This window comes from Silurus aristotelis (assembly GCF_946808225.1).
Source record: "Silurus aristotelis genome assembly, chromosome: 17".
In the NCBI taxonomy this organism is placed as follows: domain Eukaryota; kingdom Metazoa; phylum Chordata; class Actinopteri; order Siluriformes; family Siluridae; genus Silurus; species Silurus aristotelis.
Genome location: NC_139590.1, coordinates 3,466,383 through 3,483,855, shown reverse-complemented (window position 1 = coordinate 3,483,855; position 17,473 = coordinate 3,466,383). Strand labels below are relative to the sequence as shown.

Genomic DNA, 17,473 nt, shown 5'->3' with positions numbered 1-17,473 from the left:
GAGTTCCCTCAGGACTGTATTAGGTGACGGACCGCAAGTTAGTTTAGTCTCTGCCTCGCACTTTAAAAAAAAAAAAAATTATTAAACTTAATAACACAACAATGGCAGGAGTATAAAACAAACTATGATTTACTATGAAATAGGGTTTGTTTATGCACGTCAGCGTTTTATGTCCATCTTTTATTTCTCTTGAAAGTAGAAAATCCTGACAATTCCACATATTGAGGGAGTGAATGAATGGAGGGAATGAAGAAATGTTACAGTATGCTGAAATAAGTAAAACAGTTAAGCAGATCATTTCTTTAAAAAAATTTATATTATACATCAGTATTTCCTAAATCTGGCGAGTGAAGTGTGTGCGGATGCAAGATTGTGTGGTTTCCGGTGAGAAACTCAGGTGTGAGGAGAGTTCAGTGACCGGATGCGCACGTGGTCAGAACAGCACCTGTTGCACAGCTCGGTGCTTCTTGTGACTGTGCAATATCAGGTCCATAAGTATTCAGACTCTTTACTGAAGCCTCTGGTAACAAAGCTTAAAGGGTTTGATGCAACAAGCTTTCGTATGCGTATTGGGGCATTTTCTACCATTCTTCAGGGCAAATCCACTCAAACAGGGTCAGGTTGGATAAGAAGCCTCAGTGGAGACACGTTCAGGTTTTTCCAGAGACACCAACAGGGCCCACTTCAGTGCTCTCACAGGGGAACTCCAGGACATTGTCTTGGCTGTGTGCTTACAGTTGTTGCCATTTTGGAGGGTGAGGCCCAGAGGTCCTGAGCGATATGACAGAGGTTTTTATTGAGGATATCTCTGTACACCAGTTGCCAAGTATCTGATACAGATAAACATCTTCACAGCATGACACTACCACCACCATGCTTCACTTACATGATAGTTTTGAGCAGGTGAAATAACATGTAAGGTGAGGACATAAAGAAGCACGAGGGTTAAAAGTGAGGACGTTTTCAGCAGCTGTACTACTGAGAACATTTCAGCTGGTCTTCAAAAGGTGGATTAGTAGCAGTAATTTATTAATTTTTTTTTTTATGAAAACAAACAAGTGATTTAAAAAAAAGAATTTATTTATTTTTGACCATTAATTTACAAAACAGAGAGCCATATAAGGAGAAGAGTAAGAGGGAAACGGAGGCGATGGGAACGCTAGTCTTCCTCGTCCGAAGGCGGCTGGTCTGCAGCAGCCTGTTGTTTCTGCATCTTCGCCATCAACTCTTGAGAAAGGAAAAAGAAATCGTAAAAAATTTATGACGAGCTAAATTTATTATTTTTTACATACATACGCTGTGGTTCAAAAAGTAATGGGACACCCGTTTTTTTTTTTTTTTTTTTTTGCATCAAACGGTTCCTCTTACTACCACACTTGTGGCTGAAGTCAAGTGGAACATCTTGAGTTTCTACACATACACACATCTGGGAACCTCAGAGCGAGCCTGAACCCCTGGTCTGTTACCTTTGGCTGGGTTGAAGACTCCGTTGGTTTGTTGGTTGCACACGTAGCAGCGTTTGGACTTGCGGTAGTGCTGTAGCGCGCAGGCCTCACAGAAATAATGTCTACACCTGATCAACGCAAACAATGTGTCCAGGTCATGAATGCAGCTTTACAACATTACTATAGTGCATTATAACATTACTATATATTTATTAGGGGTTTAACGGTATACATATTTGTACTGAGATATTTTGGTACAGGGCTGTCGGAATACCGAATGTTTGTTTAGTCTCTTCCTCTTCCAAGTTTAGCACTTGAGCACAGTGTCTCCGTTTTTTTTTTATTATTAGTTATTATTAAACTTTAAATTAGGACTTAAGCGATTCCTGGAGTAGCACCCATACAAAAAAAATGCATCAAGGGAAATTATTATAGAAAATGAATTGTTTATTCCATTTAACTACACAAGGAGCACTGTGTGTTTTTGTGGGGAGCACTTTTACTGAACTCTGAAGCGCTTCTGGAACGCTAAACACCACGGAAGCCCGATTCTGACATAAAAAAAAAAAAAAAAAAAAAAAGGTTCAACTAATTCCTATTTCTCGCAATTCCGGGCAGCGTCACCGCCTCTGGAGTGCCAGAAATCTTTACACATTAAAAATGAAGTAGAATCTCATGGTATCAAACTGAGCCTATGGAGAAAACGCTGTCTAACAATCAGCACTAGAGGAGAAGTAACGGCTCCAAGCTTCAGGCCCACAACATGGATACCAGTGGATGCACCAAAAATGTTGGCTGTTTACGAGAAAGGAGGTCGGAATTAGGTGGGTGCAGACTCCGAGTCGCGACCAGGTTCATTCCCCTTGACATGATAGAATAATTGATGCGATCGTGCAAATGATTTTTTTTTTCTTCTTCCAGGGGTCTTTTACTCAATGCAACTGTATTGTGGCTCTTCTGGCAAAATGCACAATAAATAAATATCATATCCCTCTACATTTTCCTCAGAAGGTACTTGCGGACTGCACTGCTGTTAGCAGTTTAAACTCTGTGTTTGAGACTCACTTGGTTATAATCGGGTTCTTGAATGAATCCCTGCAGATGAAGCACTTGAAAGGCAGATCCTCCTCGTCGCTGCTCACCTCGTAGTTTTCCTCGTCTGTGAAGAACACACAGGACAGGTGTGTTTAACCTACAGCCGCATCTCAAATCCTCCTGAAGTTTTTTCCTCAATAAATAAATGTGATTTGATTTTGATGTCTATAGATATTTTATATTTTCTGGTTTCACACAAAACTCATTTTGAACACTGTGAGGTAAATGACATACTTGCATTTTAGCCTGCGTCTGAACCCTGCTGTGTGTGTGTGTGTGTGTGTGTGTGTGTGTGTGTGTGTGTGTGTGTGTGTAGTTGTATGGTGTGTGTGTGTGTGTGTGATCATATGAACAGCACTACATGTCCTGTTTGAGCTCACCGTTAGCACCGTATCGTCCCTCCTCCAGCTCCCTCTCGATTTGCCAGCCATGTTTGTAGTCAGAGCGGTCGTGCAGGAACTTACAGCTGTCTGGGAGAACAAAGACCAGATTCTCTAATCATCTGAACCAGTTGATTACAAACATGTTCACCATACACAAACACACCCAGATAGACAGACTGACACAGATAGACAGACTGACACAGACAGACAGACAGACAGACAGACAGACAGACAGTCAGACAGACAGACAGACAGACAGACTAGCAGACAGACAAGAGACTGAAAGACTAGCAGACAGACAAGAGACTGAAAGACTAGCAGACAGACAAGAGACTGAAAGACTAGCAGACAGACAGACACAGACTCAAACAGACTGGCTGGCAGACAGACAGACAGACAGACAGATCAACACAAACACACAAAAACACAGACCAAACAAACACACACACACCTCCAAATCCACAGAATCCTGTCTCCTTGTAATCTTTGCAGATGTCGGGTTGATAATCCCACCGCACCGTCGCTCTCAAGTGCTCAGGAGCTCGAATCGGCCCTTTCCTATTAAACACAACAGATCACACAGCTGAATAAAAAGAAAGCAAAGAAAAGAAGTGAAAAGGAAAAAAAAGAACAGAAGATAAAGAAAATAAATGAAAGGGAAAAAAAATTATGAAAAGAAAAAGAAGAAAAGAAAAAAAGAAGAAAATATAAAGAAGAAAAGAAAAGAAGAAAAAAAATACATTAGAAAAGAAAATAAGAAAAGAAATGGAAAAGAAAAAGAAAAAAGAAATGAAAAATAAGAGAATAGAAATGAAAAGATAAAAAAAGTAAGGAAGCAGCAGAAAGCGGCGAATATGACGAAAGGTGGTCTCTGAGCGTGTGACCGCGTCTCCGTGTCCTCGTACCTGACCATGCCAGATGAAGCGTTCCCCATGGTGGTGTCCTTTGGCTTGACGTACTTTTGGTAGTTGTTGATGCCGCGATAGATTTTATCGTCCTCTTTACCGCGCAGCTCCTACAACCAGGGGAGAAATATGATCACACGTCACGTGGTGTTGGTGAAAACACGTGAAGCCCGGATGCCGTGAGAGATCTCCTGGAACAAATCTAATCTTTCTGAAAAAAGAAAAAAATCTTACCTCCTGAATTTTCAGGCTGCGTTCGAAGATGGCCTGGGCATCTTTATCTCTCTCGGTGTCGAGCTCGTACACGGCCGTGGCTCCCATGTCATCCGGTCCCTCTGGTTTCTATCTCACACAACAAGCAAGGCAACATGCAGGGATTTTATTCAGACATCGAATTATCCTGTTTCCTCTGTTTGTTTTATCGATGCATCACTTTTTACTACTACACTTAATGAATCTACTGATACACAGTGAAAACATTCAGAGATTCGATATTAATAATAAAGACGGTGTGATTTCTTACCGCCGAGCGAGTGGATTTATAAGCCACCGTGACCTTCTTTGCTTCTTTCTCTTCCTCACTGTCACTAGAAGAAACCACTTCTTTCTCCACCTTCTTGCTCTGAAATACAGTTGAATGAAGTGAATGGGATACAAAAAAAAGGATCAAAGGTGCAGTAATTTAGATCTTATTTTATATATATTTTTTATATATTTAAATTTTGCCAGGGATTTTTATCTAATCGAATGATCTACACGCATGTTCACAAAGCTTTTGGTCACTACAGAGGGGTCACTTTTGTCACTAATTGCGAGAAGAAAAAGTCGGAATTGCGAGAAAAAAAAAAAAATCGAAATTGTAATTGAAAAAAAGTCGGAATTAAGTAATATGTTTTTTTTTATATGGCGGAAAAAAACTGCCAAAGTGTTTAACTGTCCAGAGCGATTTTAGCTGGTGGTGCGTCACTAATAATGGTTCGTGGGGAAACACAGTGCTCAGTGTGCAGTTAAATAGACTGAACCAAGCCCATTTTATATAAACTTCGTTTAGTCTATTTTAATAATTTGCCTCGATGCCCTACATGTATTATCATCGTGCTGTAGGTAATCCTGAGATTGTGGTGAACAAAGAAGGAGTTTAGAAAATCGCTGATGGCATTTTTTATGTATTATTATTGGTAAATCAGACTGACCCGCTGGATCATGGGGTTGTGAGAGGCTGCTTTCTTTTCTCTCTTCACCACGGCGTTTTTCTCCTCATCGCTGCTCCTGTCTGAATAAACACACACGCATTTATTATCATTATTATTATGCTCTAAGGGCTCCGTGGTTCCTACACAGTTAGCATAACTGACTAGCCACCGAGTTGACAGTTATAATAAACCTCAATTACACAATTTATTTATAAATTTTTCTGGAAATAAATTGTGATTTTTAACCTTTGTCGCTGTCACTGGCTTTTCTTTTCCGCGCCGAGAATTTCTTGTTTGATTTCTTAAACAGAAACGTGCAGGTCGCTGGTTTGTTTTCCTCGGAATCCGCCATCTTTAATTCCGCTGACAAAAAACATACCGGAGATAAGCGCGCCAGCGATAGCGCTGATTAAGTTAGAGCGCCCCCTGGAGGACTGGAGCAGGATTTTACTCAGCGTTCAATAAGTAAAATGAAAACTAGATGGATGGATGGATGGATGGATGGATGGATGGATGGATAGATAGATAGATAGATAGATAGATAGATAGATAGATAGATAGATAGATAGATAGATAGATAGATAGATAGATAGATTTTATATTCGTCACATGTACATTACATTACATAGTATAAGGTTTGGCTCGGAGCACAGGGTCAGCAATGAAGGGCCTTGCTGAGGGGCCCCAAGTGTGTCAGCTTGGTGATACTGAAATGGGTTCTTCCTCACCGTGTAATGGATTCTTTCCTTCATCACTGTCACCACTGGTTTGCTCATTACGGTTAAACTTGTAGGTTTTAATTTTAGCTTTTATAACCTATATATTATTTGATTTATTGATTATCGAATAGACTACAAACTATTACTTCTCACTTATAAAGCACTAAATGGTTTGGCTCCTATGTATTTATCCAGTCTTTTAACACGCTACAATCCGCCACGCTCCCTGAGATCTCAAAACTCTGGGCTAGTTCCTAGAATAGCAAAGTCCACTAAAGGTGGTAGAGCATTCTCACATTTAGCTCCTAAACTCTGGAATAGTCTTCCTGACAGTGTTCGGGGCTCAGACACACTCTCCCAGTTTAAGTGCAGATTAAAAACATATCTTTCCTCACATCTTTAATCACATATCATAACCTTGTGCTCCAGAACATCTGATCACATCACATTTTCAACTTGTGCTGTTAATATCATGAACAGCAGCTACGCTAATTCCTCTCCACTGCTTCTCTTTCTCTCCCCATCCCGAGACACCCTGAGGTTTGGCCAGCTCCAGTCACCTCCCACCTCGTGATGATTACGGACCTTTGAAGAAGTAGATGCCGAACTCGCAAACATCCCGAACCATCTAGAGACGTACCAGTGCCATTTGGATCCCGCTACATGTGTGGAGTTTGACATTGGACCTCCTGGAGTGTTTAAAGGCTCTGGCATGGAGAAGCTGATTCTGGATCTGTGATGATCACAAATGCTGAGCTCATAAATCTAGGAGCTACTAACCATATAGACTGTATAAGACTGCAGAAAGAACATTACTTATAATCTTATACTCCAGTACTCATGTTAGTTCTCACTCTCCAGTGTTCTGTAGTCAAGTCAAGTCAAGTTTATTTGTATAGCGCTTTTCACAACAGACATTGTCTCAAAGCAGCTTTACAGAAAACAACAGTGAAGGTGAATGGTGTGCGTTTGTCCCTGATGAGCAAGCCGTGGCGACAGTGGCAAGGAAAAACTCCCTTAGATGATATGAGGAAGAAACCTTGAGAGGAACCAGACTCAAAGGGGAACCCATCCTCATATGGGTGACATCAAAAGTTTGGTCATAAATCTTTCAACAATACAGAACAATTTGTGATCATCATAGATCCAGCATCAGCTTCTCCATGCCAGGGCCTTTAAACACTCGGCATCTACATCTCCATGATCATCCATTGGTCCATAATCTTCACGAGGTGGGACGTGACTGGAGCTGGCCAAACCTCAGGATGCCTCGGGATGGGGAGAGAAAGAGAAGCAGTGGAGAGGAATTAGCGTAGCTGCTGTTCATGATATTAACAGCACAAGTTGATAATGTGCATGTAATCATATATTCTGGAGCACAAGGTTGTGATGTGATGTGTGTGATGTGTGTTATGTGTAGGCTTTGCTAAAAAGATATGTTTTTAATCTGCACTTAAACTGGGAGAGTGTATCTGAACCCCGAACACTGTCAGGAAGACTATTCCAGAGTTTAGGAGCTAAATGTGAAAATGCTCTACCGCCTTTAGTGGACTTTGCTATTCTAGGAACTACTAGAAGCCCAGAGTTTTGAGATCTCAGGGAGCGTGACGGATTGTAGCGTGTTAAAAGACTGGATAGATACATGGGAGCCAAACCATTTAGTGCTTTATAAGTGAGTAGCAGTAGTTTGTAGTCTATTCGAAACTTAATAGGAAGCCAATGTAGGGACGATAAGATTGGGGTTATATGATCGTATTTTCTTGACCTAGTAAGAACTCTTGCTGCGGCAGTCTGAACTAACTGAAGCTTGTTTATTAATGATGCAGGATATCCACCTAGTAATGCATTACAGTAGTCTATTCTAGAGGTCATAAACGCATGGACGAGCTTCTCTGCATCAGATATAGATAACATATTTCTTAGCTTAGAAATATTTCTAAGGTGAAAGAAGGCTGTTTTTGTAACTTGATTGATGTGATTTTTGAAAGATAAGTTGCTGTCTAAAATAACTCCCAGGTCTTTTACCGTTGAACTAGTAGTTACAGAACAACCGTCTAAATGCAGGCTGAGATGCTGGAGCTTCTGTGTACTATTTTTTGGGCCGATGAGCAAAATCTCCGTTTTATCAGAATTTAATAGCAGAAAGTTATGGGTCATCCAATCTCTTATTTCTTCAACACACTCAGTTATGCGAGCTAATTGAGCTGTATCGCCTGGTTTGGATGAAATATATAGCTGGGTATCATCAGCATAACAATGGAAGCTAATTCCATGCCTTCTAATAATATTTCCTAATGGAAGCATGTATATTGTAAAAAGCAGGGGTCCCAGAACTGACCCTTGTGGCACGCCATAATTTACTAGCATTATCCTGGATAGCTCTCCATTTAAATCTACGAAATGGTAACGATTGGACAGGTAGGATTTAAACCAGCTTAATGCCTGTCCCTGAATACCGATGTAATTCTGTAAGCGATCGAGGAGAAGATCATGATCTATAGTGTCGAACGCAGCACTAAGATCTAGTAAAACTAATAGGGAGATGTAGCCTTGGTCTGAAGCTAAAAACAGGTCGTTAGTGATTTTAACTAGAGCAGTTTCTGTGCTATGATGGGGCCTAAAACCTGACTGAAACTCTTCAAAGATATTGTTCTCCTGCAAGTGGTTACATAACTGGGCAGCGACAATCTTTTCTAAAATCTTAGACATAAATGGGAGATTTGAAATTGGTCTGTAATTCGATAGCGTGTTTGGATCCAGATTAGGTTTTTTAATGAGGGGCTTAATAACTGCTAACTTGAGGGATTTAGGGACATGACCTAACGATAGTGAGGAGTTAATAATATTGAGATGAGGCTCACCAGCTGTATATAACACTTCCTTCAGTAGTTTAGTGGGAATTGGATCTAACTGACATGTTGTTGATTTAGCTTTCATAATAGCATCATACAGCTCTTCCTGTCCTATACATGTAAAACAGTGTAGTTGTGGGGTTGTAAGTATGATTGTGTCGGGAGATGCTGTCAGAGGTTGAACTGCCACAATTGTTTTTCTAATGTTATCTATTTTTTCAGTGAAGAAATTCATAAAGTCTTCACTACTAAACTGTGATGGAACACATTTTTCAGATCCCTGATTTGTTGTTAATTTAGCGACTGTACTGAAAAGGAACCTGGGATTGTTTTTGTTATTTTCTATGAGTTTGCTCAGGTGTTTAGCTCTAGCAGCTTTTAGCGCCTGTCTGTAGCTAAGCATACTGTCTTTATACGCAATTCTAAATACCTCCAATTTAGTTTTCCTCCATTTTCTCTCCAGATTACGTGTTTTTCTCTTTAGGGCATGCGTATGACTATTATACCAAGGTGCAGGTGCTTGTTCTCGAACCTTTTTTCTGTACTGTTGAAAGATTTATGATCAAACTCTTGATGTCACCCAAATGAGGATGGGTTCCCCTTTTGAGTCTGGTTCCTCTCAAGGTTTCTTCCTCATAACATCTAAGGGAGTTTTTCCTTGCCACAGTCACCACGGCTGCTCATCAGGGACAAATGCACACCATTCACCTTCACTGTTGATTTCTGTAAAGCTGCTTTGAGACAATGTCTGTTGTGAAAAGCGCTATACAAATAAACTTGACTTGACTTGACTTGATTTGTTGATTTATGTAAAGCTGCTTTGGGACAATGTCCATTGTTAAAACTGTTTTCGAAATGGAACTGAATTGAATTGCATGTCTACACCAGAAGTCAATAAAAGTAATGCAAAAAGCTCATCTTTTTTTCTCTTTTAGTTAAATATATATGATTTATTATTTATTTATGATTATAATAAGTTTTAACATTTAACATTTGATCATTTTAAATAAAGAAGTCATGTTCTAGAAACACAAAATATCACCCAGAACCATATAGAAGAGAAAGTCAGGTCATGGGGTCATTCAGAGGAAGTTTTAGGTGACGTTGCACTTTTTTTTGTTAGTTTTTCTTTTTTTTTCTGCAGGAATTTTAACAAAAAAAAGCGATTTGACAACCACAAATGGCAAATGACAACATAGAACAAAAAAAAAGAAAATAAATTAATCCTTTATCAAATGACAGAGGGTTAAGATATTATTCGTCTTTATTAATAATTATTAATTGAAAGATACATAGTAATGAAACTATTCGTTGTAAAATATGAAAAATTTGTGTTTTTAAAAATCTGATTTATGCAAGAAAACTTACCCAATATCCAAAAATAAAATAATTTGTTCTTAAAATATAATCTTCGTCTTCAAAACTTCAAATTTCTTTCTCCCACCAACTTTTGTAGAATAAAGAATTCTTCCTAAACACTACATAAACATTTTCATAAAAAAATATGAGGCTCGGGGCAGGGGTCTTCAACGTTTTTCAGTTTAAGACCCCTTAGGCAATAGAGACATAGGACAGGGACCCCCTGATATAAAATGTCTCAAACACAGCCACTGATTTTAATAGAAACCAATCATATCACACTAGTTATATTATGTTAAGACAATTAGAAATATGTTGTTGTTGTTCATGCATCATTGTCGATATATTTCCATACATTTTTTTGCATCTTTCAAAAGGTTTTATGCATCATAACAAACATATATTTTGCAATTAAAATCACAATTTATTGAGTTGTTCAAAGTTCAAAAGTATTTTATTTTAGTAGGTTTGCAGTTTCATACATTTTCCTTTAACGATCAGGTGGACTATTATACATTTACAACTTCAGCTTAAAGTTAAAGTTAATATTCAATCTTTTATCTTTGATGTTTTTCATCCATGTTTATTAATTTTCTTTTAACAAAAAACGATATGCGATTCACAATTAATTAGCGGCCCCCCTGCAGTACCGCCGCGGACCCCCTAGAGGTCGCGAATTCCCAGGTGAAGACCCATGTTATGGGGACTAAAATTCTTATTTTTAGAACAATTTCCAATAAAGTAAAACCTGTACATAAAACACTGATAACTTAACATGGAGTTTTTCAAGGTCGAAAAATTACATCTAAGAAGAATATTGCGCTTTTTATCAAGAACGGATTTTGAACAACTGTTACGCAACACGTCTTCTAAAAACTAGTGCGCATGCGCCCCGACAGCCGGGAGTGCGCTCAGCGCGTCATCGTGTTGCTCCAGTCGCTCGGTTCCGAGAGTTTTTGAGGCAGAAATGAACGCGTTCGTCAAATTCACCAATCAGAGTCAAGGACGGGATCGCGTTTTCAGGTGGGTTTCAGCTAAAAGTTCGTGCTTTGAACTTTTGTCCTACGAAGAATTTGAGATCCATGTAACTTATATGCAGGGCGACGCAGTACGCATGCGCGCTGGCCAGGTACCTGCTCCAGGACGACATAAGGAGAAAAGTTCTGGTGCAGAAGTTGCAGAGTCTGGAGTCCAACATGAGCTCGGGAAGGAAGCGTAAGTGGTACACGTTGGTGGTTCTGTCTCTTCAGCTCTTCAGATGGACTCAGTCCAGTGGATTCTCTTCTCTGTTATCTTATTTATTATTAACTTTCCACCCTCTTCCCCCTCTGTCCTCAATATCTCATCTTGCACAACACATAATTTTTTTTTTTTTTTTTTTTGCATTTGGCAGATGCACTAAAACTTGAGAAGTTGGTGCTACTGGGATCTGAACTCACGTCCTTCTGATGAGAAATCCACCGCCTTAACCACTGAGATACCAAAATGTCCTGCTAGAACTGAACACTAATGGAATATTTAACCTTCCACCAGTAGATCACCTTTTTTTGTTCCACCGAAACGTTTAAGAAACACAACCATAAATTTAGTTCCTATAAAAACTAGAGAACAAGCTGCAATTGTTATACTTATTTCAAGGTCCATAGTTTTAAAGTGATCTTAACACACACACACACACACACACACACATACACACATACATATATATATATACACACACACACACACCAGTGGTGGGATGTGTATTTCACACCTAGGCCTTCAATGGTGTCCTACCTGTATCAATCCACCTCTTACAGTTTTTCTCAGTTGCTTTGGAGCGTTTCTCGAATCATTCTTAATATTTTTCTCAGCACAACACATTGGATTTCTTGCGAAAGCCTAGACGTTTCATCAAATCCTTTTTATCATTTTTCACCCAACAAGATGTTAAGTCGTGGTATCAGTATGACGCACGGTTTCAGTGTTTCCTGATGTAAACTACGGTTCGGGTCACAATAAGTGAAAACACACGAGGCTGAATTTCAACCGCACAAATTAATTGGTCTGATTTGCATATTTGATTTATGTCGATTGCAAGACACCGGGATTCACACTTTTACTGTACTGTTAAATTAGTATTCGTTCGTTTCCTGGTTGTTCCTCCATTTTTAAATGAAGGTTCACGAGATTCACCTTTGACCCGTTTTAGAGAACCAGTCGATCATTGGTCCATCTGATGCCCTTCACTCGCCTTCATTAGAGACATTCGAGATTCTGCACGATTCATTAATACAAGACCCATTTACAAAAAAAAAAAAATTTAAATTTTAACTTGACTGGTTTAAACTGGTTCCTAGTTGTTTTGGCGGTTTAGACTATTCAGGTCAGAACCAGTATAATATTTGTAGATCAACATAATACTGTAGGAAACAGCAGTTCGCAGTTTGTTCGACTCGACAATACATCTGAGAATCGCTCCAAAGCAACTGAGAAAAAAAACATCCGTCTCTGCAGTAGAGTAATACAGAAGTGCATTTTGATTTTGTTGGCAGTTTTGTAATCAGCCAGTCATGCAGTCGAGTGACCTGATTAATCATAGACCAAAGAAAGTCTGAGCTAACTGTCTTTTGGTTCAGTTTTCAGGCTTGGTAATACAGTGAGTTCGATCGATGCAGCCAGGAGAACCTTTCACCTGACGGACCCGGTGCTGCGTTTCTGCCTGACCATATCCAATCTGACCCGCGCCCTTTATTTTATCTGTGACAACGTCCTCTGGGCGCAAAGCATCAGCCTCATCCGAGACGTCGATAAAGAACGATGGAGCCGAAACGCCACTCGGTATTACTTCTTGTCCTTGGTGATGAACCTCATCCAGGATGCTTACACCATTTCCAAGCTCATGGTCCAGAAGTCACGAGAAGAACATTATCGGCGGAAGCTCGACGATCACCTCAACGAGAGCCAGGAAACCGCCACGGTCATCATTCCACAGCTCGACGCGTTTCTCTTCCTCTCAATCGAGAGCCTCAGGAGTCACCCAGCTCTTATCCTCGATGTGCTGAAGAACACGTGCGATCTTTTCATTCCTTTGGATAAGCTTGGAGTTTACAGGACGAACGAAGGCGTGACGGGACTGTGTGGACTCCTTTCATCTCTTTTGGGGATTTTGCTGGTCGTGAAGCCTAGTTTAAAAAATAAACCATAGTCCCAGAAGTACTTTTAGGATGAGTTTTGGCGCAATCGCTGATTTGAGTTAGAGGCCATTTTTATTCCAGGATCTGCCCCCGAATTGTCGCAGTTACTTGAATAATCATTCTTTACAAACGTGTTGAGCAGGAAAGCATCTCATGTTGTCATCACACTACAAATAACACGGAGCACGTTTTGCTTTATCTGATTCCTCAATGTGAATATTAACCGCAGCTCTAGATGTATCTGCATGACTGTTTTTGAAATTCGAATGAGCTGCCGTTCATTAATTTAACACTGGATTCCAACGGCAAAATTTGTCACTCAATACAATAATTGTATTGCGGTTGCGATATATACGTTTATGGCATTTGCCACTTATACAGAGCGACTTTCATTCATCTTATTCATACAGCTGAGTAGTTGTGGGGTTAAGGGCCTTGCTCAGGGGCCCAGGAGTGGCGGCTCGGCAGTAGTTAGGATTTGAACTAAAGACCTTTTGGATGCAAAGTCGAATACCACTGAGCTTCCCCTTCTCCAAATACATTATAACTATGACTAGATGCAATACCATATTCCTGGGTAGCAAATGTAGCTCTAAACCTGACTGACTTTAATTTAATTTATCGAAATAATTCTTAGATTCTATATGAGTGGATTCTGAACTATAAAATAAATGTGATTTATGTTCACCAATTGTATTTGTTTGTCATTATTATTCTCTTCCAAAAACAATTCGTGACAATCACATAGCGACAACCTGGAAAAGCACAACCGCCTACGAACCATATATTTGTGACTTACATTGACATTCAGTGGTTGACATGTAGTTGAGTTAAAGCACTAAAATGTGACTTCAGTTAAAGTGCTCCTTTAAACATTCACTTGAGTAAATGTGTTTGCCTTTAAATGTACTTAAGTATCCAAAGTACTTTGATTTATTACGGCTTTAATGTTCGTATTGTAATTTTTGTCACAAGACTCTACTTAATCAACTCAGTTTATGTGAAAAGACTCGAATGTGACTCTCAGCACACTGATCTATTGATAGAATGATATTAATGACACAAACACTGATTGGTATCTATACAAATGATACTGAACCCAAAACCTTATTTAATTGATATTGTGTTGTGAGTTCGAGTCAGGAGTTTTTTTTTTTTTTTTCCCCCATCATTTATTTCTCTCTAAATGTTCTGCTTGCTCGACCCTGATTGGTGGATTGCTGCGTGTTTGACCATTTACGTTTTTGTTTTTATCCTCATATTTATACAATTTATACAATAAAAGGGGAACGACTAATTTCACAAAATTGTAGTTGAGTAAAAAGTGTGATATTTGACTTTGAAATTTAGTGAAGTTCAAATAAAAGTCTCAATTGGAAAAACTACAGATATTTTAAAAAGTTACTTAAGTGCAGTAAGAAATTACATTTAATTAATTACTCTCCACCACTGTTTATATAAGGGAATTGAACTCAGGACCTGCTGATTAGTAGCCCTACATACCCTAGCAATACACTACTAACCACTAATGATATAATAAGTAACTACCTGGCAACCCTCTGGAATACCAATCTGAAATGCATTAAAAAATGTGTAATTTCTGTAAAACTTAATCAGATTTTAATTCAGAGACTAAAAACATTAGTTTCAGTTTTATAACCACAAATGACTGTAAAAGACTGTAAGAACATTACTCCTAATCACACACTCCAGTGCTCATGTTAGTTCTCACTCTCCAGTGTTCTGTATTGTTTAAAGACTATAATCACACTCTTGATGTCACCCAAATGAGGATGGGTTCCCCTTTTGAGTCTGGTTCCTCTCAAGGTTTCTTCATCATAACATCTAAGGGAGTTTTTCCTTGGCACAGTCGCCACGGCTGCTCATCAGGGATAAATACACATCGTTCACCTTCACTGTTGATTTCTGTAAAGCTGCTTTGAGACAATGTCTGTTGTGAAAAGCGCAATAGAAATAAACTTGACTTGACTTGACATTAGATACAGGCTGCTTTGTCCAGCTACACCACTAACTACCTTCAGTACCATCATAAATGCACTGTATACCATAACAATGCCTTACAAACTGCCAAGCATTCACCTGGCAACCAATCTGAAAACCTTCACAGCCACCTGGGACACAACCCCCACATGCAACTACTTACCAATTCATTCACTTATCTAATAGCAGGAACAGATAGCGGTTCCCTCACCAGCCTCTCTTTTTTTTTCTCTTAAAATTAATAATGCAACAAAAAAAAAAAACATCCTGCAGTGTGTAATGACACCTCGACTCCGGTCACTCATCCACAAGTCGTGATTCTCAAATGGATATCTTGTAAAACAGAGGCATCACATCCTCTTACAAAAATATTGAGTTTTAGATTAGTCAAAAGTTTATACACTGCCTATAAGTATTTATTTGTATACCACAGAGCTGTAAAAATGGATTGGCCTGAAAGTAGTCAGAAAGAAGTGTAAATCAATATAATCATGCCGTCGTTTATGTATATAATTGTTTCTAGAATAACACTTGACTTGTTATAGACAATCTGTGGCTTACCGGTTATCTTTACTCATCTGGGTCATGGTTCTCAAGTCAATATCTTCTATATTATATTGAGTTTTAGATTAGTACCCAGTATATACGACACCTTTAAACAACAGACAGAACAGTTAAACTGTGAATTCCTGTTAAATCCTGAGTGTAAATCAATATATTCAGGCGTATAGTCATGCCTTTGTCTGTTTATATCATTGTTTCTAGAATAACACCCTCAGTGGTGGAGCGAAACAAAGTAAATGTATTTCAATATTGTACTTAAGTCGCTTTTTCGTGTCTGAACTTTACTGAAGTGTTTCTATTTGGGGAGACTTTAATTTAACTTTACTACATTCTTCAAAGTCAAATATTTGACTTTTTGCTCACCTACATTTTGTGAAACCAGTTGTTCCTTTTTATTTACGAGGATAAAAACGTAACTAATCAAACACACAGAAAGCCACCAATCAGAGTCGAGCGTGCGTATCGTTTCGAACTTGTTTCGATTGGCGCGTGGTGTATTTACTGATCACCAACATACAGTTCAACGTCAGTTCAACAACAAGCAGAACATTTAGAGAGGAATAAAGGATGGAGGAAACTCCTCGAACCACCACAGCCGCTGCTTTATTTTTTGAGTTGTTGAAAAAAAAATGGTTTTTGGCTCATGATAAATTTAATAATGTTAATCAGCAGTGTTGGGCAACGTTACTTTTAAAAGTAACGCATTACAATATTGAGTTACTCCCCAAAAAAAGTAACTAATTACGTTACTTAGTTACTTTTTATGGAAAGTAACGCGTTATATTACTTTTGCGTTACTTTTGCGTTACTTGTATCTCTTTCACGCCTTACAGGTGTAACAGGTGTAATATAGATAATTGCCATTAAGAAATGTTATATTAGGGCAAAGACATGTCTTAAATATTTAAAATGCTTAATAACTTCTTAGAGAACAATAAGATGATCGACTAAATTTTGACCACAAGGCTGAACACTTTCCAGTCGCTCTTCTGTACACTGCTTTTCAATCTGCCTTCGCCGTCAGGAATGTAACTATCGTTCCTGTATATAAGGTTGAGGGTGTGGGCTGCACACCGGTGATGTGGAGGGAGAACATACCTTTCGCCGTCATCTCGTAAAACATCGTGCAATTCCGTAAATATGACCTCGTCCTCGTCTACATCATTCTCTGCTTCATCATCAGCTTGAAACATTCTGAACGCTTTTACAAAGTTCGTGCTATTATCAGTGACCGTGGCAGTTTATCTTCCCACAAAGAGCAAATGAGCTGTGAATTTGCTCTCTCTCTCTGCTGCGATGGCGTCGTACATGTGTCTCCCACGGAAAACTTTGATTCTGAGCAGTCAATAGAGCTGCAGTGGTGGAAAGTAGGCAAAAGTTTTCTATATTTCTGTCTCCATTTCCATATATTCAACATTATACACACACACACACACACACATCTGTAGTGCTGTGCTCTGCATGCAGATGTTTTTTTGGGTTTTTTTTAAGTGGTATTTTTTGCAGTTGACAAGAGCTTTTCACCAACACATAATCTACACTTTACCATTATTCCCTTCTTCTTTTCCTCCACTATTTCAAAATAATAAGAACACTTCCATCACAGTAATGTAATTCTCTGGTTTGCCATCTCCGCTTCTGACCAGTTTCTGTTCCCGCGGCTCGCACGTATGAGTGCTCGATTCTACGTGACTACGTTCATTTTAATTCATTTATTTATTTTTTTATGCAAAATAATTTAACTGAAAAGTAACTTGCATTACTTAAAAAAAAAAGTAACT

The 17,473-nt window shown here is 38.9% G+C and overlaps 2 protein-coding genes across 2 annotated transcripts; one reads left to right on the top strand and one right to left on the bottom strand.

Annotated features, from left to right (window-relative positions):
• Positions 1-1,062: 1,062 nt before the first annotated feature.
• rnf113a (ring finger protein 113A) lies at positions 1,063-5,422 on the bottom strand. Its single transcript, XM_083566094.1, has 10 exons — positions 5,268-5,422; positions 5,022-5,101; positions 4,352-4,450; positions 4,063-4,170; positions 3,829-3,938; positions 3,375-3,481; positions 2,921-3,010; positions 2,511-2,604; positions 1,467-1,573; positions 1,063-1,227 (listed from the first exon to the last, which is right to left on the bottom strand). Exons 1-10 carry the CDS (start codon positions 5,371-5,373, stop codon positions 1,160-1,162), a joined length of 969 nt encoding a protein of 322 aa, XP_083422220.1. The 5' UTR covers positions 5,374-5,422; the 3' UTR covers positions 1,063-1,159.
• Positions 5,423-10,818: 5,396 nt separating this feature from the next.
• pex11a (peroxisomal biogenesis factor 11 alpha) lies at positions 10,819-13,812 on the top strand. Its single transcript, XM_083566795.1, has 3 exons — positions 10,819-10,974; positions 11,051-11,166; positions 12,570-13,812. The coding sequence occupies exons 1-3, from the start codon at positions 10,919-10,921 to the stop codon at positions 13,136-13,138; spliced, it is 741 nt and encodes a 246-aa protein (XP_083422921.1). The 5' UTR covers positions 10,819-10,918; the 3' UTR covers positions 13,139-13,812.
• Positions 13,813-17,473: the final 3,661 nt, after the last annotated feature.